The sequence below is a fragment of the Sturnira hondurensis genome, unplaced genomic scaffold, assembly GCF_014824575.4.
Source record: "Sturnira hondurensis isolate 20B ecotype Veracruz unplaced genomic scaffold, ASM1482457v3 Scaffold0014302, whole genome shotgun sequence".
Taxonomy (NCBI): Eukaryota; Metazoa; Chordata; class Mammalia; order Chiroptera; family Phyllostomidae; genus Sturnira; species Sturnira hondurensis.
In genome coordinates, this window is record NW_028086933.1 from 168,226 (window position 1) to 189,746 (window position 21,521).

Sequence of the window (21,521 nt, forward strand, 5' to 3'; positions counted from 1 at the left end):
AATGTCACACTACATTTTAAGAGTCAGATGTGATAAAAAGTTAGTGTGTATAAAGTCATACGCTATTTAATGAAAAGGATACATTCTGAGAAATGCATTGTTGGGTGATTTGGTCATTGTGTGAAAATCATGGATGGCACTTAACAAATCTAGATGGAGTCGCCTACTACATACCTAGGCTAGTTGGCATATAGTCTGCTACTCCTAGGCTGCAAGCCTGTGCATGTTATTGTACAAAACAACATGAGATTAAATTAAAGCATAGGAGGCTATGGTGCAATGAAGAGATGTGGTAAACTGGAGATGTATGAGGAGGGATGCAAAAAAGACCCTGGAATTAATTTTCTGGAGGGTGAGCCCCTTTTATTACAGGCTTTCTCCACTAGGTGAGTGTTTTAGGAACCCATCTGTACCAGTGTACCAGCTGACGTTATGAGAGGATGTGTTTGGTTTCAGTGAAATTTTTTTTTTGGAGACTCTTTCAATACATCTGCCCATTTCATGATGGGTGATTTACTAGCACACTTGCTCACACCATGCTGAGCATTCAGTTTTTGGTAAAAAAATGTCAAGACCTCTGTGCCCCCACCCTTTCTATTCATCCAATCTCATCCTGAGCCCCTTTTTTTGTTTCCCCAATTGAGAAAAGTCCTCAAAGGGAAATGTTTTGCTGATGAGGAAAAGGTGAAAAAAATGGCAGAAGCACCAAAAGACATCTAAAATGATGAGTTCAAAAACTGACCAGTGGAAAAAACTGCTTCATATGTGTATTGCATCAAATGGAGAGTATTTTGAAGGTGACTGAAGTTTAAATGTGTAAGAATAAATACACTTTTTTAATAAATAAAATTCTGGGGGTTTTTTTGGTCCATCCTTGTATGAGGTTACTACTGATACAGCAGACTTGCTGTTTTATAACCAACTTAAAAACAATAAGTAGGTAGACTACACTGTAAAATAATGATAAAAAGTATAGTATAATAAATACATAAGCCAATGATACAGTCATTTATTATCTTTGTCAGGTATTACAATTATATATAATTGATGTGCTAAAGTTTTATACAACTGGCAACACAGTAGTTTTACACCAACATCACCATAAACATGTGAGTAATAGATGAGTAATCGGTCACCTATGAGGGCTACCATGTCTCTAAGTGACAGGAGTTTTTCAGCTGCCTATAATCTTAGGGGACCACCATTACATATGCTGTTTGTTGCTTACTGAAACGTTCCTTTACAGTGCATGACTGTATTTATGAACATAAATATTGGTGCAGGGAAAGCTAAGGAATTTTTTTTTTTGACTAATTGTGTGTATTTTTATTTTTAGTAGAAAGATTTCGACTAAAGACTCTAGGTCAAGGGTTTGCAAACTTCCTGTTATGGTCCAGATAATAGTGTTTTTACAATTTGCAAGTCATGTGGTTTCTGTACAGCCATTCAGCTTAACTTTGCCTTAGACAGTATGTAAATAGATGGGCTTGGCTGCTTTCCAGTAAACTTTATTTACATAAAACAGTCTAAGTAGGATTTTGCCCATAGGCTGTAGTTTGCGGACCCCTGCTCTAAGATCAAGGTTTCTGAGGTTTTTTTGTTTGTTTTTTTTCCACAATCATATATATATACATATATATATGTAAAATCTCATTTATTTATTTATTATTCATTCATTCATTCATTCATTTTTAAAGCAACTATGTTGGCATTCTGGTATAGTTAACAACAGTGTTGGCATGAACCAGGCCCAGAATGCTAACCAGTTACAGGCTGCTGTTCTCCCAGCAGTGGAACACTTGCCTAGGTACAAGGCAATCTAGGCAGTTGCCTACAGCTGGGGCATATATATATTTTTTAATTTTTAAAAATGTATTTCATTGATTATGCTATTACAGTTGTCCCATTTTCTACTTCCCTTTATTCTCCTCCTCCCTGTACTCCTCTCCCACCAGCATTCCCCCACCTTAGTTCATGACCATGGGTCATACATTTAAGTTCTTTGGCTTCTCCATTTCCCATAGTATTCTTAAGCTCCCTGACTATTTTGTACCTAGCATTTATGTTTCTTATTCTCTGTACCTTTTACCCCGTTTTTCTTCCTCCCCTTCCCTGCTAATAATCCTCCCTGTGATTTCTATTTCTGTGAATTTGTTCCTATTCTAGTTGTTTGCTTAGTTCATTTTTTTGTTTTGTTTTTGATTTTTTAGGTTCGGTTGTTGTGAGTTTGTTGTCATTTTACTGTTCATATTTTTGATCAACTTCTTTTTCTTAGATAAGTCCCTTGAACATTTCATATAATAAGGGCTTGGTGTTGATGAACTCCTTCAACTTGACCTTATCTGGAAAACACTTTATCTGCCCTTCCATTCTAAATGATAGCTTTGCTGGGTAGAGTAATCTTGGGTGTAGGTCCTTGTCCTTCATGACTTTGAATACTTCTTTCCAGCTCCTCCTTGCCTGCAAGGTTTCTTTGGAGAAATCAGCTGATAGTCTAAATGGGAACTCCTTTGTAGGTAACTGTCTCCTTTCTTTGTGCTGCTTTGAAGATTCTCTCCTTATCTTTCATCTTCAGTAAAGTAATTATGATGTGCCTTGGTAGTGCTTCCTTGGGTCCAACTTCTTTGGATCTCTGAGCTTCTTGGAATTCCTAGAAGTCTTATTTCCTTGGCCAGATTAGGTAAGTTCTTCAGTATGTTTTCAAATAAGTTTACAATTTTTTGCTCTTTCTCTTCTTCTTTACCTCTAGTCTATGATTTGGATGTTGGAATTTTTGAAGTTGTCCTGGAGATTAAGCCTCTCCTCATTTTTTTGAATTCTTGTTTCTTCATTCTGCTCTGGTTGAATGTTTGTTTCTTCCTCTTCAAAGTGTTGATTTGAGTCTGGTTTCCTTCCCTTCACTGTTGGTTCCATGTATACTTTTCTTTATTTCACTTTTTATAGCCTTCACTTTTTCGTCTATTTTACGACCATGTTCAGTCAGTTCTGTGAGCATCCTCATTACCAGTGTTTTGAACCTTGCATCTGATAAATTGGCTATCTCTTCATTGCTTAGTTCTATTTTTTCTGGAACTTTGATCTGTTCTTTCATTTGGGCCATCTTTTTTGTCTCAGCATGTCCCTTATGTAGTAAGGGGTGGAGCCTTAGGTGTTCACTAGAGCGGGGACGCCCCCAGATCATTGAGTTGTGGTGCTGTATGTAGGGGATGGGTCTGAGAGGGAACAGTGCCACTTACTCACCTCTGGGCTGGCTTTTAGTCACTTCCTCCTCTACCCACAAGCAAATTGAGCTCTTCTGGTGCTGATTCCCAGGTGGGTGGGTTTGTGTATATTCTTGGACCCAGGGGGGCTCTCCAACAAACTCTCCTGTGAGGCTAGGAGTTTCTCCTGCTGCCTAAACCCCTACAGGTTTTTTCAGTCAGAGGTTTGAGGCTTTATTTCCCCTGTGCTGGAACCCTGGGTTGCTTGTTCTGTCTCTCTCCTCAGTTGTTCCTCCCGGTTTATCCACAGGTAAATGTGCGACTGCCCAGTCCAACAGCCACCATCTTGCTGCTCATCCTCTGCACCTCTTACCAGTCTGGATGATTAACTCTTTGGTTGTTGGACTTCTGTTAGACTTCTATAAAGTTTGATTTTTCTGACATTTCTGGTTATTTTTTGTTTTTAAATTTGTTGTTGTTTTTCTCTTGGTTGTGTGAGGAGGTAGAGTGTATCTACCTACTCCTCCATCTTGGCTGGAAGTTCTAATAGCCAGGTTTTGATCTCCAGGTATAAACTATCTTTTTAATTTTCTTTTCAATTAATTTAAAGCAAGTTTATTATTTCCTTGTTATAAAAATGCATGTTATGGTAGAAAATTTTTTTATTTAATTCTTATTCAAGTACAGTTTTCTGTTTTATATTCTCTGCCCTGCCCCCCCGTGCTCCCCACCTCCCTCCCTTTTCTGCCCCCCACCTTAATTATTGTCCATGTGTCCTTGATACTTATTCATGTGAGTCCCTCCCCTTTTCCCCTATGATTCTCTCCCCTCTAAACTATCTTTGAAAAGCCAGGAATAGTAGTTTTACTCTGGTCCATTCCTCTCACAGTTACAAATTAATCAAACAGTGAAAGAGCCAGTTCAAAGTGCTTTTGTCAGTTTATAGAGTGAATAAAAGTTTCAACTTTGAAAATGAAAGCAGTATTATTAATAAGTGCTTCTTAAACTGTGTTATTTGTATCCTCAAGAGTAAGCTACAGGGTCAAGCATTGATTGTACTTGATGACATAATTTTAAACATTCATAAAAGGAAAAGTATGTTTTTACATGTGTATTCTAATATGAAGTATTCTAAATATAGCACACATTTATATGTACAAATATTCACATATTTTTGTGTATGTGTATATAATAGTATCTGTTTCACAGCGTTTCAAAGACTAAATGAGATAATGTACATGGCATTTACTCAGTAGTCCCTAGTGACAGCTATTTTTTTAGTTAATGGAACAGAAAATCTGAGTGGATTTTAAGGTAAAATCTGCAATTGAGTGCAAATTTAAAGTGCTTTTAGAAACATTAAACATATATGTATCTGTTACTCATTTTGTTTGCTGTTCCATTCATCTCATGTTCATTGAGCACCTGATTGGGCACAGCACTGTCTGGTAGATTTAGGTTCCTCTACTAGATGATTCCTTTTGTTTCTTTTCAAACACTGCTTAGTTGGTTTAGTGTGTTTGTGTGATTTTTTAAAAACATAAACCTTTTTTTTTGGTTATTCTTCATAGGAAATGTAGCTCATTTTTAAAAATTTGTATGTTAGATGGACTTACTTTATTTCTTCAGTGGTTTGTTTTCTTCACTTAGATGTGTCTGCATTTGGCTCTTTTTTTTCCACTCTTTACTTCTCCCTCACCTCCTGCCATACACAGCTTTAGTTGTCTCCTTTAAGGAAAATGATTCTCAATTATGTGAGGCAAACGTTGTCTTGAGCTAGTTGACAGGTTTGCCATCGTTTTAATCTAAAATAATGGTTTAATAACAAATTTCTCATCCTTCCCAGCTCTCATTTCTGCCTCACCAAGATTATCCTTTCTGCTTGTATGTATTATATGCTTCCAGCATTTTTTTCCCACTTACTCAGGCTTGGAAGTTTGAAGTTGTCTTTGACTCTTTTCCTGCGTTCTATATCCAGTTAGGCACCATCACCTCTGCATTCTTATTGTTTATTTTTAGATTTACTTAATTTTAGAGAGAGGGGAAGGAAAGGAGAGAGGGAGAGAAACATTTTTGTGTGAGAGAAACATTGATTGGTTGCCTCTCAAACACCCTCAACTGGGGACCTGGCCTGCAACCCAGGCATGTGCCCCTGACTGGGAGTCAAACTGAGCCACATCAGTCAGGGCTGCAGTCTTCCTTATTATCTAGAAACCTTGAATCTTTAATTCCTGATTTGGTTCCCTACCATTAGCCTCTTTACTCATTCTTGAGTATACCTCACTCTGCCAACAGAATAATTTGCATAAAATATCACTGATTCTATCACTTGTTGACTTTAAAACCATATATCCCCAAGTACTAGCTTTGGGCACAGTAATGTTCAGCAACAAAACACACTGAAACTAATTGGCGTACAGTAATAAGCATTCTCATTCCTACTGTAATGGTCCCTGCCTCAGCCTGAAAGTTGGCAGAGGACAACTTTCATCGGATCTAGACAGGGTTTAGCTGAGCTTTGCTCCAGGCTGCGTGTTGGGTCCAGCTCTGATCCTTGTGCCTCTCATTCTTCTTGTACCATCAGTTTAGTTGAGGCGGGTGTATACAGATTTTTTTCTCCTTTTGTTCATGCTGTTTTCTCTACCAGGAGTGCTCTTTCTCACACCTTTTTAAAATCCTTTCACTTCATTCTCTTTAATTTTTATCATTCTATATATAGAAGTATTGAAATACAAACTCTTCTAATTTTTATTGCCTTATTTACAGAAACATTGAAATACAGATAAAATAGATACCTGTGTGTCCTTCATTCTAGATTCAGCCATTGTTAACATGCTGTCACATTAGCTTTATAAATGTGTGTATATTGTATACTTTTTTCTTTGAATCATTTGAAAGTAAAATTCTGGTATGCCCTTTAATACATCAGAATTCATTTTCTTGGGCATTTTCCTACATAAAAGTAATACTGTTACTTTTCTCAAAGAAATTAACTGATTCTGTAATATCTAACTATCTAGGTATATTCAGTTTTCTTCTGTTGTACCAAATATGTTTTTTATATGACTGCTTTTTATAAAACTAGAATTTAGTCAGACTCATTTTTGCATTTGTTGAGTCTTGTTAATCTGTTTCCGGCCTGTGAATGTAATGTATCTCTTATTTACTTATTTCTTTCTTTATTCTCACCTGAGGACATGCTCATTTAACTTAGAGAGGGGGAATGGGGGAGAGAAAGAGGGAGGGGGAACATCTCTCAGTTATCCCTTGTGTGCACCTCTACTGGAGACCGAACCCTCAACCTAGGTATGTGCCCTAGGTATGGATCAAACCTGGGAATCAGTTTACAGTTGGTTGGACAACACTCCAGCCAACCCAGTCATGCTGGCCAGGAAGCATTAGCAGTTCTTACTGTCATTTAAGTCTCATCCCTGGCCAGAAGTCCTTATTGTTTCTAGTTTATATATACTGTGTATATTTTAATGATATGTATCTCATACTATTTGGTGGTTATATAAATATTTTTCATTTTTATTGGATTTTCAGGTACTGAATGCATATATCACATATTACCAGTCTGTTTTCCATAGCACTTAACTAGTATGTTGCATGTAGTAGGCACTCAGTAAATTATTTTTTATGGAAAGAGGAAATGAGCTAAAAATCAAGCTGTTTTCTATTAAAACATTTTTCAGCCTGTCTCAGGTACTAGTTAAATTTAATGTTAATGACACTTTTTTTTTGTAGGTAAATGAGAAAACGGGGCAGATTATACAGTATGATAAATTTTATGTACATGAAGTACAAGAATTGATAGACATAAGGAATGATTATATCAATTGGGTTCAACAGCAGGCCTATGGAATGGTATGTTTCTTGTTGCATTTTTTATTTCATTTTTATGTATCATTTGTCCTAATATAAAAAAATTGCTTGTTTTTGAAATGCTAAAGTTTTTTTTAGAACTTTAATGCAGAGGTTATTACTGAAATAAAAATACATTGCAAAGGAGCAGTCAGATGTTATACATGTTTATAAACATTCCAGTCTTATACCAAAGCCAAACCAGAAAGATAGATTACACTTTTCTAAGAAAAATGCAAATTTGACATGGATTTATAACCCTTATTTGTTTTCAGTGTGATTTCCTCTTAATTCTCTAATGTTGAGAATATTGAGTCACAGATATTGGAAATCTAAGAATATACAGTGGTGGGTAAAAGTAGGTTTACAGTTGCTTGTTTGGAAAAAGACTTGCAGGTTATGATGATTACAATAGCTTTATTAACTCAAAAGAGTGTCAGTCACAATTATAAACCTACTTTTGCCCACCCATATATTACTGAGATTTCTGCCTCAGAACTACTAGAGGAGAATTCTAGAACTATCTATTCTATTTTTTATTTCCCCCTTTATGTGTTTAATTTTGTTTCCAATTTCTTGATATACATCTACATTTGCATATACTTCTTTCTATGTGGCTCAGTCTCTAATAACTGAACATTTAATGTCCCATGAAAATAATAGCATAGTCTTATAAAACTTGAATGAGGCATACAAAATTTTAGATATGGGTAAGCAGCTAGATATAGAACAGTCAGGTTTAATACTCTTGTTTGCTAACCATTGTAGTATACTTGAGACCATCTATTCCACCCCTTAAGTAGATCATTTAAGCATTATGTCTAGCAGTTCGAGAAGGGTAAGTAGTCTTTTTATTGTTTGCTAGGCACCAGGGGCAAGCTCCCTGTGGATACTCTGTCAGTTTATTCACCAGCACCTTTAATAGTGTCTGGAATATGTCTAGTAGGCATTAAAAAAAGTCTTACAGTTTTCTAATGGCAATGTGGTTAGTGCATACTCTTCTTAGGGTAGTCTCAGCTATAGGTATCAGGTCACTTCTAGAATATCTTTTGCCTCACTAGGTACTTGGGTAAGGATTGGGAGAGATTTGTTGATCCAACCCTCACTCCCCCCCCCCCCCCCCCCCCCCCCCCCCCCCCCCCCCNCCCTCACCCCCCCCCCCCCCGCCACGCCCCGACCCCTGCCCCAAATCACTGGGAATCCAGCTCAAGTTTGTAGTTATTCTGCAGATTTAGGTATACTCATTTGCTCATTCAACAAATGCTTATTGGGAATCCTGCATGTAACAGGCGTTTATTTAGGTATTGGAAATACAGTGATGAACTAGGTAGTTAAGGGTCCTGTTCTCATACAATTTATAATCTATTGGGCAAGATGGGCAGTAATCAAATAAAGCAAAAAGTATTAGTTAATAATATGTACTTTATATAGAGAGAAAATTAAAATAAGAGAATATAACCAAGACCGTATGATTTCATGCAGTTGGGTAATCAGAAAAGTCTTGTGTAATGAAGTATGAACCATAATCTAAATGTTAAAAAGCAGCTGTGTAAGATAAGAGTACAGAGAGTTTTAGGAAAAATGAACGTCTAGTAAAATACATGGGTGAGAAAAAGCTTGACCCGTTTAAAGGATAGAAAGAGGCCAGTGTGTAGGAAGTCTAAAATACGGAGTAGGGAGACTACTGGGAAAGGACAAAAGAAGTGGGCAGCTGCCAGATCATGGTGGTTCTCTAAATTAGGATCAGGAACACATATTTTTTCTGGGGTGTTGTGGTAAGCCATTGGAGAGTGGTAAGCAGTGGGTATTATAATGTGTTTTATATTTTTAAATCATTGTTCTGTCAGCTCTATGGAGAATGGGGTGAGGGGAATAGATCAAAAATGAAAGAGGGGAGACTAGTTAGAAGATTGTTTTAGTCAATTAGGGAATATAAAATGATTGGTGTGACTAGAATGTTGGTGGTGTAAAATGAAAGAGAGAAGTGGACTTGAAATAACTCTTGGAAGTGAAAGGGACAAGAATTGCTGATGGATTGAAGATGAAATGAGGAAAGGAGAGAACTCAACCAGGGAGACTAGGGGGTGGTGGGCAAGGCAGGAAAACTAGGAGAGAGTTGTGGAAACCAAGATTAAGTGGAGGAGAAACTGTTGAATGCTATCAAGAAATAGGATAAAATCATAGAATTGTGCGAAGAATTTTGTTACATGAAGGTTATTGATAACTGGCTAATTCTAGTCTAGGGTGAGTCATGCTTAAGTGAAATTTGGGGGTGAGAAATAGAGAACAACCATAGGCAGTAGAAAATGGAGAAGCCAAAGAACTTAACTGTACGAGCCATGGACAGGAACTAAGGGGAGGATTGCTGGAGGGAGGAGAGGTGCAGGGCAGAGGGGGATAAAAGGGAGAAAAAAATGGGACAGCTGTAATAGTATATCAAAAGGAAGGAGTAAAAATAGTGGAGTGGTAGCTAGAGGCCATAGACAGTTTTTTAAGAAAGAAAATACTTGACCTTGGGAAAGTTTTGAATAAATATTTCCTCTTCCCTATTTAAACTAAATCTTTCACTTAGGCAAGGCTTTTCGAACTCTTTCGCCATAGCACCTCCTGCTAAGAGCAGAGGAAAAACCCTGTTTCTTGATGTTAAAAGTCCTCAATAATATTTCTTTGAAGTCTTATGTTACCTTTTTAATGAACACAGATTTTTGGACATAATACAGGGATTGGCAAAAGTAGGTTTACAGTTGTTCCTATGAAAACTTACATCATATAAGGATTAATAGCACAAGAATAAACTCTGCTTCATGTGCTCACAACTATAAACCTACTTTTGCCCACCCTTATATTACCATGAAACAGACTGAAACTATTTACCAATGAAGAAAATTGAAGCTTCATAAATGAACTTTGTTCCAAGATTTTTCACGGAAACCCTAACCACCACCTAGGGTAGTACAGGTTTTTGAGTGGTGTTTTTGAAACTGGAGGATATATGGACCCCTTTTGAAGCAAAACAGTTTCTTTTTCTTTTTCTTTTTTTGGTAAAGATTTTATTTATTTTTAGAGAAAGGGAGGGAGAAAGAGGAGAGAAACACCAATGTGTGGTTGCCTCTCACACGCCACCAACCAGGGACCCAGGAATGTGTCCTGACTGGGAATCAAACCTGCAACCCTTTGATTCGCAGGGCGGTACCAATCCACAAAGCCACACAAGCCAAGGCTAAAGTAAAACAATTTCTTAAGCCCTGTGTTCATTTACACTATTTGTGATTATTTTGTTCAAATACATACAAACTCTTAAAGTAGTTGTAAACTCCTGATGCTTAGCTTTTAATAGAACTCTAAACCATGACAAATTTATCAGTTATATATACTACAGGTTTAAAAATAAATCTAACATTTAGTGTGGAGGAGATTATGTTCTGATAATCAGGAATTTCAGTTCACACCAAAATATGGTAAAGAAGCAGTGTAAAGTAATTGTGCTAGAGTTTGAATTCTATCTTGGCATTTATCATTCTATGTTCTTGGGGGAAGTTAGAAGTTACTTAATTCTTTTTCTGTAAATTAGAGGTAATAGTATCTATCTTTTATAGTTATGGAGAAGATTAATTGATGTTATCTATTGAAAGTGCTTGCGGCAATTCCTGGGGCATAGTTAAATACTGGTAAAATGGTGGTTATTATTATTTGCTGTCTTGAAACATACTTTGTCAGTAGCTTCTTTTCTGAGTTGTCTGATAACCTCTCTTGCTGCCTTTATGAACTACAATGAAACATTTGCTTTTAGGATGAGATGTGATGCTCATCTGGCCTTCACTTATCAAGCACACTATGTACAAAGTCCTAGACATAGAGATCATGTTTGGTACTAGCTTGATTATAATCACAACCATTGCAACTCTGGAAATTGAATAGAATACTGGTATTATAAATGGATTATCCTAACCTGAGATTTTTAAAATCAATTTTAACCAAATTATTTCTGTAAAAACCTAAAATTAATAATTCTCCTGGAGCAGGCATAGAACACTAAGAATATATCCCCTAGGAATCTTTAAGCCCAGTTTTAGAAACATTTTCCTACAGGGTCATGTCCTCTTGGATCACTGTGAATTAAATCAGATGTGTTTTGACATCTGAATTTATATCTAGTGTATATAGGTCATAAACCACTTGTATTCTTTGCACATTAAAAGAATTTCCAGTCTAATGGGATTTGTTTTGTTCTGTTTTCTTTTTTTTAAGTTAGCAGTAATCTTGTTTTAAGTGGAAAAGCTAGGGTTTGATTATTTACTTTTAGGTTTTGCAGGCCTGTATCAAAATTCTTGGTATGTAGCTTGGGTGATATCAGATTAAATTTCTTAGGAGGTTTTTCAGTTCTACTGTTTTCTTGTAAAGAGAGTCAGGGAATGACCTTTTTATGTCTTGGTATTTCCTCTTTGCTTCTCATTCTTTTTGGATCTATTAGATGGTTGCTGTACTTGAGAATTGCCCTCTGTTACCCTACTCTTTCAACCATATGCTTTTTTTGAAGTAGGTGATTGTGACAGTTTCCAGTTGTTTCTTATCTACTTTGTTTAGTGGGTTTAATATCCTATTTTACAAATCAGAATCCAGAACCCATATCCATACATGGGTTCTTCTAATGTGTCTCTGGGAATAGAAGGCTGACAGTTTAAATTGAAAGTCTTTGTGCAGTTCTTAAATAGTTCATTAATTTTTATTATGACAGAGCTTTTTTTTTTTATTGACTTCAAAGCACTTTCACATTTTGTATTTTTACTTAACTCTAAAGAGTTTTTTCCTGAGGCTTTTTAATAAAATTCATATTTGTATCACTAATATTAATACTGAGTTGAATATTATATTGACTCTATAAATAAAGTTTTAAAGAGTCCATGCTAAAGGTCCTCACATGCTGTTTTGTGGTGGTGATACAGATGTGTGTACATGTACTCATATAAACATAGACGTGTGTATATGTATATATAAACATACTTGTGTATACCATTATTGAACAGAATTTATGATCTTGAAATAATTCCATTGCTTCAGTGTGAAAGTTTAAAGTATTCCTTGATAGAACATAATTACTGTGAATTATGATATATATGTGTATATAAATTTTACTTACGCACACACACACCTTTACATTGTTGTAAACAGTGTAAGAAAATTATTTTACCTTTTATTATATTTGTCTTTATGCCATAATCTGTTGATATTTTTTCCTTGATTTACACTCTTTCCCAGTTAAGGATTTTAAGAATCTGTCAGGCATACAGGTCCTTGATTCCAAACCATGAAACTGATTCTTTGAAGTTCTTTGCTTTCCATGGAATATCCTTTTGTACTAGTGATACTTCTGACTACACCTCGTCCCTTTCTGTTTTCCCATTCTTTTTCACCTAACTCTTTCCCTTTACATGTTTTCATTAAGTTTTGAATTAATCCTCCTACTCCTGCTGGTTACTATATAAGCATCTCTGTTTTAGTTGTTTTACAAGACTCTGATCTTGATGTATGAAACTTTTCCATTTGGGTTTGTTTTACTTTTTATTTGTTTTTCCACCTCTGCAATATCTTAGCAAAACAAAAGGACACATAAGTTCTCTTTCTCCTCTTACCTTCTGCTATTTGATGATTTTTCTCTTATACTTTTTAAAGTATATTTTATTGATTATGTTATTATAGTTGTCCCAAATTTTTCCCCTTTGTCCCCCTCCACCTGGGGAGGGACAAAGGGGAAATTGCTCTCCTCCAGCAATTCCACCCCTTAGTTCATCTCCATGAATCATTCATATAAGTTCTTTGGCTTCTCCATTTCCTATGTTATTCTTAATATCCTCCTGTCTATTTTGTACCTATCAATTATTCTTCTTAAACTCTGCACCTTTCCCCCCATTTTTCCCCTTACTCCTCCTAGCTGATAACCCTTTACATGATCTCCATACCTATGTTCTGTTCCTGTTCTGGTTGTTTGTATATGTATGTATATATGTATGTATGTATTAGATTCAGTTGTTGATAGTTGTGACTTTGTTGCCTTCTTAATGTTCATAGTTTTGATATTTTTCTTAAGTCTCTTCAACATTTCTTGTAATAATGGCTTGGTGATGATGAACTGCTTTAGCTTTACCTTGTCTGAGAAGCACTTTATCTGTGCGTTTCCATTCTAAATAATAGCTTTGCTGGATAGAGTAATCTAGGTTGTAGGTCCTTGCTTTTCATGACTGAGTATTTCTTGCCAGTCCCTTCTTGCCTGCAAAGTTTCTTTTGAGAAATCAGCTGACAGTCTTACTTTTTGTAGGTAACTTCTGTTTTTCTCTTGCTACTTTTAAGATTCTCTCTTTAGCCTTGGCTGGTGTAGCTCGATGGATTGAGCACAGGCTGAGAACCAAAGGGTCGCCAGTTCGATTCCTAGTCAGGGCACATGCCTGGGTTGCAGGCCAGGTCCCTAGTGGCAGCACTTGAGAGGCAACCACACATTGATATTTTTCTCCCACTCTTTTTCCCTCCCTTCCCTCCTCTCAAAAAATAAGTAAATGAATAAAATCTTTAAAAAAATAAAAAGATTCTCTCTTTAACCTTTAGCATTTTAATTATGATGTGTCTTGGTATGGTCCTTTTTGAGTCCAACTTGTTTGGGACTCTGTGCTTCCTGGACTTGTGTGTCTACTTCCTTCACCAATTAGGGAAGTTTTCTTTTGTTATTTTTTCGAATAAGTTTTCAATTTCTTGCTCTACATCTTCTCCTTCTGGCATTCCTATAATTCTGATGTTGGCTCTTTTTTTTTTGGAGATGGAGATGTCCCAGAGTCTTCCTATACTGTCCTTGTTTTTTTGAACTGTTTCTTCTTTCTGTTGTTGAATATTTCTTTCTTTCTTATGTTCCAAATCGTTGATTTGAATCCTGGTTTACTTCCCTTCACTGTTGGTTCCTTGTAGATTTTTTTTTTATTTCACTTAGTGTAACCTGTACCTCTTCTTTTATGTTGTTGCTGTACTCAATGAGTTCTGTGAGCCTTCTGATCACCAGTGTTTTGAACTGTGCATCTCTTAGGTTGGTTATCTCCATTTTGTTTAGTTCTTTTTCTGGGGGTTTGTTCTGTTATTTAATCTGGGCCATATTTCTTTGTCTCCTCAATTTGTCAGCCTCCCTGTGTTTGTTTTTGTAAATTAGGTAGAGCTGCTTTGACTCTCTGTCTTAGTAGCATGGCCTGTGGTTGAAAAGGCACCTGTAAATTATGTGGGGTGGAGCATTAGGTAATGCCAGGGTGGGCCAACCCTGTTCACTGTTTTGTAGCTCTTTGTGGGGTGAGGGTTCAGAGCGGGGACTGTGCTGTTGCCTGGCTTCTGGAGGTTTGCCTGGCAGTCCCCCCTTAAGACCTGCTGGCTCTATAAGTGGAGTTTCCTGAAAATCTGGCAGTTTTTTCTGGCACCCCAACCTCACTGGTTTTTATAGCCAGAAATTACAGGGATTTATCTTCCCAGTGCTGGAACCCTGGGCTGTGTGGTCTGGCCTGGGGATGGGATCGCTTGCTCCCAGGGTATCCCTCCTGATTTTTATCCACCACACATGAATGTGGAACCACCCATTCCCCTTCTGTCACCACTGCCTTGCTGCACCACACTGTGCCTCTCTGCCAGTCTCCGCATCTCTGCCCCTCCTACCTGTCTGGATGAATGTGATTTCTTTAAATCCTTGGTCGTCAGATTTCCATACAGTTCTATTTTTTAACAGCTCTGGATGTTATTTATTTTGAGATTTAGTTGTAATTCTTTTTGTGGTTGCATCAGGAGGTGAAGTATGTCTACTTATGCCTCCCTCTAGACTAGAATCTCTCATACTTTCTAGGTACCATACTCAATTGTACATTTCCTTACCTTCTTTTTTGCCCTTAAATTGTTTATAAAAATAACTTAGTGGTTACTACTAAACTCTTTGCTCTTTTTTTACTTTCTTTCTTATACTTAAAGTTACTTATTATACATATCAATATGTATCTAGTAAAATTTACTAACTTAGGATAGAATTTAGAAAGGTTTATACTGGGTCTGTGCCTATTTGAATTACTGTGAGATTCAAGTTAAGCATTTTTTAAAATGCATGTTTGTTTATTTTAAGAGATGTGTATACCTATGGAAGACTTTTCAGCTGTAGGTAGGCAAATGAAGATAATTGGTAAATGGGTTAGCTTTTTAAAATGGTTTTTGATATAGATTTTTGTCACGTCTTATTTATTCAGTATTAACTGTGCTGTGCTTCTAAATCATCACTGTATTTGTTCTGTGGAGTTAAGTTGTTGTACTTTAGCTGTGGACAATGCTAGTTAGTAACCTGACATATTCACCAGCAAACTAGGACTATATCTAGGGAGACCAGCTTTGGGAGAATACATCAGTACTTGACTTCCCGAGTTTGAGTTTCATCTCACTGAATAAAAAGATGAAATTAAAATACATTTGTGCTCCTTGCAGCTAAAATATTTCTCAGGAAAGTTCGTTGTTTTCAAAGCTCCCAGTCATTTCTAATGGTAATAATATTTTGCAAACTCTTGGATTGATTCCTTACACATTGGGTTACTAAATCATATTTGTGTGTTTTTTTATTTCCTTTAAGATTTAAAAGTATCTTTTTATTTCTGTTTAGCCACCAAGACCTTTCATATTTATTTGAATTACTTTAATAACATTGTTATTTTTTCTTTGTACCATTTTGGAATAATCATATTTACACACTTAAATCATGATGACACCAGCAATGGTATGGTGTTTTGCCATAAGTAATTGGTTGCAATTAAAATGAGCCAGGGAGCTGCATCATTTTTGTGTATAACCCACTGGAACCACTGTTAACCATTAGTGTTAAGCATTGGTGAAGTCGTCTTTAGACCATGTGACTTTTGGACATTTCTTTCGGGCCTTTCTTGCTCCATCTTCTAGGACATTGAATAACGTTAGGCCTGCTATGACTCAATTTCAGGGTCCCCACTCTGAAATCAGTCAAAAGTTAGTGCTTGGATGTGTGAATTTGGAGCCAATAGTAGGTCACACATTGAATTTTTAGCAATAGACCTTTAGTTGACTATATGATTTATACTACTCTGTTCTGACTCCTCAAACCCCTTTGTTTTCCTGTTAAATTTTTTTTTTTGGAACTATTTCTTTGACTGACTGAAATTTGCAACCAATGTAACAACTCTCTCGCGCTTTTGTCAAAGATACTAAACCCTTAATTGAAATTTCTAATAATGATTTTAATCTGGTTGACCATTTGATGCCTGTTAGGTAAATCACTTTGCTTAATAGCCTCTCTTCTTTCCTCAAGTTTTCCACATGTCTCATTTCTCATATTCCCTCCAATTTGCATTTCTCTTCACAAACTTACGTTCTGCTTTGGTAGGACTTAGTTACGCTGTACATTCTAAAATAACTTTATCAGCTTTCTAGTACATAATGATATGCATGGCATCTTTTATTTATTTATTTATATGCAATAAAATAGTGCATATATATTAATATTTTATTACTTAAGAATAAAACCCATCTCCTGAGATAAAACTACCTTGGGACCTAGTGTAATTATCCACAGGCCTAGGTAGTCAGAAAATATTTAAAGGTGTTTCTTTGCCTATTTAGACATTCTCAGTAGCAATAGCACTTTAAACATGTCTATACAATATAGTATATACTATTAAAAGAATTTCAAATATCCCTGTTAAATTGCTTTCAAATTAAACCGGGTATAATCTAAAAGGCTTTTTTTTTTTTGCAGAACAGCTTCCAAATATATTCTTGTTAATAACACTGTCAGTAGGTACATCTATGTAGTGATAACTTGGTACTCTGAGTTTTTTGAAAGAAACTATTACCAACAATTAACTTTCTCAGAATAGTCATATTGTTGTATAGTCATAATTTGCATGTGTTTGTATGGCTTTGGCTTTATTTAGCATAATGTAGTAAGGGAACCCTAAGTCTTTGCTAATATATATTTTTTAAGATTTTATTTATTTATCTTTAGAGGGGAAGGGAAGGAGAGAAAGAGAGAAATACCAATGTATGGTTGCCTCTCGTGAGTCCCCTGCTGGGAACTGGCCTGCAACCCAGGCATGTGCCCTGACTGGGAATTGAACTGAGATCTTGTGGTTCGCAGGCTCGTGCTCAATCCACCAGCCAGGGCAGTCTTTGCTAATATTTTAAGCATTTTTTTAAGCATTTAAGACTGCTCAGTCCACCAGCCAGGGCAGTCTTTGCTAATATTTTAAAGCCCTTGGTGATACCCCTCAATGCATGTGAGAATTTAGCCAACTGCCAAGTTATAGGGAACAGTCCACACAAGACTGCCCTCACTTCTAATACCAATTGAACCACTGTCAGGTTCAATAATTTTCTCCCAAGTTTTCATAGAACTCACTGAAAACTGTTATACTGACGTTCACAGTTTATTACAGGGAAGGGATATGGACTAAAATCATCCATGTGAAGAAGTACATAGGTGAAGTCTGGGAAAGGTACCAAAGGCAGAACTTCTCTTTTCTTCTCTGTATGGTCATGGACAAGTCATTTTCCCAGCATTTATGTGTGACAGTGCTCACAGTGTAGTTCCAACCATGGAAGCTCAGCAGAGCCTTGGTGTCCAGAGGCTTTATTGATGGCGTACTGCCCATGTGGCTGACCTTTAGTCTCAAGTCCTTCTGCAGGCAGCACTGATAATCACAGGGCTCAGAGCCCTCAGGTAAACAAAGACAGTCCTGTTAGGAGACATTCCAAACATCTATACATCACTTGCCAGTAGTAGAGGTCAAAGTCAGACCTCTCTTCAGGTAAGATTCATTCTTCACTGTACAAACTACAGTCTGCAAATTTCTGAACATTTTTTGAGATTCTAGCACTACTTTTGAGTCTATACCTTGAGTGTATGTGTGAAAGCTTTTTACAATGAAGTATATGTTTCTGTTCCATGAAGTGGTGAGCTTTCATTTTCACCGATAAGTATATTGATTTGGGTATTCTGAGTATGTCACCTGTCTCCCTCATGGTATAATGTTGATCATTCTCAGTTAATTTGTTGATTTGATCTCTGTCAACTTCACCTGGTCTGCCATACTGTGGGGCATCATCCAGTATGAAACCTCCAGCACAAAACTTTGAAAACCACTTATAGCATGTTTAATCAGTCACAGCACCTATAATACAAATCTTTTTTTATTTTTTGCGTGTCAGTTGTGTCTTTACCTTTCTTGAAATAATAAAGCATAATATGTGGAAATGTTGCTTATTTTCTTCCATCTTCAATAGTGTAATGGCTATACAACATTTACCGATTTTTATTTTTTTTAAAGATTTTATCTATTTATTTTTAGGGGGGAGGGGAAGGAGAGAAATATCAATGTATGGTTGCCTCTCATGAGTCCCCTGCTGGGAACTGGCCTGCAACCCAGGCATGTGCCCTGACTGGGATTCAAACCGCGATCATGTGGTTCGCAGGCCTGCACTCAACCCATTGAGCTACACCAGCCAGGGCCCAATTTTGATTTTTTTAATGACAGCGGTTATGACAGCTATCACAATACACTCTAACTGTTATAACAGCTGTCATAACACAATCTAATCAAATTGTTTTTAATGAAGTTAACAGCAACAAAGCACTATTACAGCCATCCTTTGAAAAAGTTTTTGGACAACCCAGTATTTTTTTCCTAAATATTTCTTTCTCCATTTCTTCTTTCTACTTATCAGTCATTTTGCCCTGTCCTCTACTTTCTATTTTAAGCCAATTTAGTGTTAACCCATAATATAAGATATCTATGTTTTACTGGTTTTTTCTGAAAAATAAAAACAACTTACGACTTACTTTTCTCACTTTGTTTCCATATAACATTTTACTCTGTTAACCACGTTTCAAACATTTTGTCAAGATTAACCAAGTGTTAAAGTTTGAGGACTGTTTTCTCCACTTGCCAGGTAGAAAAACTGAGCCATAAAGTTATTTCTTCAGAACCAAGTTAGCCTAGGATTAGTTTCCTTGTTTTTACCTAAATTATTCATATTGGGTGCTCAATTGCTGAAACCAAATTTATTATGTTCAAGTCTCAATGATTTTATGATCACAAGGTATCTGAAACAAAAGTGTTACATTTATAGATCTATAAGGTACATGTAGAAAGGGTAAGTTTTGTTGTAGGTGTATTCTACTACAGTAATTCAGTGTTATTCTGTAGCAAAATATATGAAATGCTACATTGAATAGAAATAGTTAAAGCTGGACACTAACACTGCTCTTTCCTCATTATTGTTACATCCTGCACTGCTGACTTAGGATGTCAATCATGGATTAACTGAGGTAAGTTTGGTGTCATAGTCTCATGTTCAGAGTAAAATATTCTTTGCTTTAAGTGATAGGAGAGCCGTAGGTTCTTTGTTTGTATAACCTGAAACATATATGCAATTATTTATAAAAATGAATGTTTACAAATTGTGCTGTATAGAATCTCAGAGGAGTTTTATGAATAAAATTAAAATCCCTGTTTTAACATTACACCTCTATCATTTCATTCAACAATATTTACTTAAAATTTGTTTCTGTTTTCCTAAAGTCTTCCAGCATAAAATTGGATGTGTTCTTAGTATATTAAAAAACATGCTTTTAAAATTTGACACATGCATACACAATAAGTCAGAAAGCATTTTATGTCAGAGAAGTAAAATCTTCAATTTTTAAAGTAATAATTGATGAAATGGTCATAAAATTAAATAAATTTTTGCTATGATTATCTTCCTCACTTTATTGTATTATATAATCAGCAATCCTAAGCCTACTTTTCAACACTTAGGAATGTTGGTACTTCTTTTATACTTCTGTTATGGGCTGTTTTGTTCTTTTGCTTTGCTTTTTTCCCCACTTCAACCAATGAAGCATTTGGAGTTAACTTTGAATTATAGGCCTAGAAGTTTCCTTGTCCTCAGATAAAATTATCAAATACAGTGTGTACTTTACAAAGAGAACTTTTGAAATCACCTCAGTCTTTGGGGTTCGAGAGTAGTGAAATGACTTTCTGCCATTAGTAGCTAGTTAGTGACACAAACACAGGATGGTGGTAGAAACTGTCATGAAATACAGTGAAAAATAATTTACTGTAAGATTAATATAATTCAGGTGTTGTCTTCTGTGTTGAGAACACAGTTGATATTCTGTACTGACTGGGCATTACTGTATTATTTTGTTTTTGGTGGCCATAGTTTAAAGAGTGTTAGACAAACTGAAATACATTTAAAATAAGGCAGTTACGATGGAGAAGAGCTGGGAACCATATTTTCAGAATGGCTGAGAAAATGGAGTATTTAGTGTAGAAAAAAAAGATAATTTAAGGAGAGAGCATGAAGACTCTGAAGTATTTAAACCATATATACTTCCCCACAGAGGCAAAATGACAACTGAAATAAAAAACAAAGTGATGCACAATGATATATAAAAAAATGCAGATTCAGACTACTTCAAAGAGTTTTTTAAGCATTTAAAAAGAACTGGTCTGTTTCGTGGTGTATTAAGTTTTCACTGGAAGCCTTATAGCATGGGTGCTGGGTCAGGGCTGACACAGCTATACTGTTTTGTTACATCCTCCTCCATTGTCAATAGTCGGTTGACTGGAGGTTCATAGCTCTTTGTATTTTTGTGCGAAATTCTTAGTCCATCACTGCATTACCTTCAAGGATAAGTAATTATAAGATGACTAATGTATGATATAATATATGTAATAATCTCCCAATTTTAAAGGTTGACAGAATGTAATAATACTAGTTGTGCTTATTTTGTATGTTAAATGAGCATATTGTTGGACCCGTTAATGGTGGCACCCTAATGGCCTGTAGTAAATATCTGTTAAATGAATAAATAAGTAGTTTGCTTTACCATTGGCCTCCGTTGATAGAGTAGCCCTAGCAGATAAGAACTAAGTACTTAAGGATTCATTGGGGGTCCCAAACTTTAGAATAATTTGCAATGTACTTCACTGAACTTGGAGTTAATATGTTAAGGAAAAGATACTTGCAGTTTATGATTGTGTGGACTTGCAAGAATAATTCCCTCCTAATGTTGGGAATTGGGTTATTCCAAGCCCTGTTTATCAGTAAAAATTCTATATAGATATACCTCATTTTATTGCACTTTATTGTGCTTCATTGATTTTTTTACAAAGTGAAGGCAAGACCCTGTACCAGCAAAAATATGACTTGCTTTATTGTGTTACTTGCTTTATTGCAGTGTTCTGAAACTGAGCCTGCAGTATTTCTGAGGTGTGCCTGTATTTGCAAATAACCAACATGTTTTACTGGTAATTCCTGAACAACATGTAATGAATAAACCAAGAATATGGGCAGCTTTACAAGAAATGATAGTAACTATAGGAAATGTAATCACAAACCAATTTGTACTAAGTTAATTTTTTATTT

At 36.0% G+C, this 21,521-nt stretch overlaps 1 protein-coding gene across 9 annotated transcripts in view; it reads left to right on the forward strand.

The window, feature by feature from the left end:
- HERC4 (HECT and RLD domain containing E3 ubiquitin protein ligase 4) overlaps window positions 1-21,521 on the forward strand; it is a 129,058-nt gene that overhangs the window by 70,827 nt on the left and 36,710 nt on the right. For 7 of the 9 annotated variants that reach the window (XM_037062669.1, XM_037062667.1, XM_037062660.1 and 4 more), the window contains 2 exons: window positions 6,948-7,067; window positions 19,393-19,416. In XM_037062669.1, the coding sequence (XP_036918564.1) occupies window positions 6,948-7,067; window positions 19,393-19,416 (144 nt within the window). Of the gene's footprint in view, window positions 1-6,947; window positions 7,068-19,392; window positions 19,417-21,521 lie in introns of those variants that run through there. The other 2 variants (XM_037062668.1, XM_037062665.1) reach the window with 2 other exon arrangements.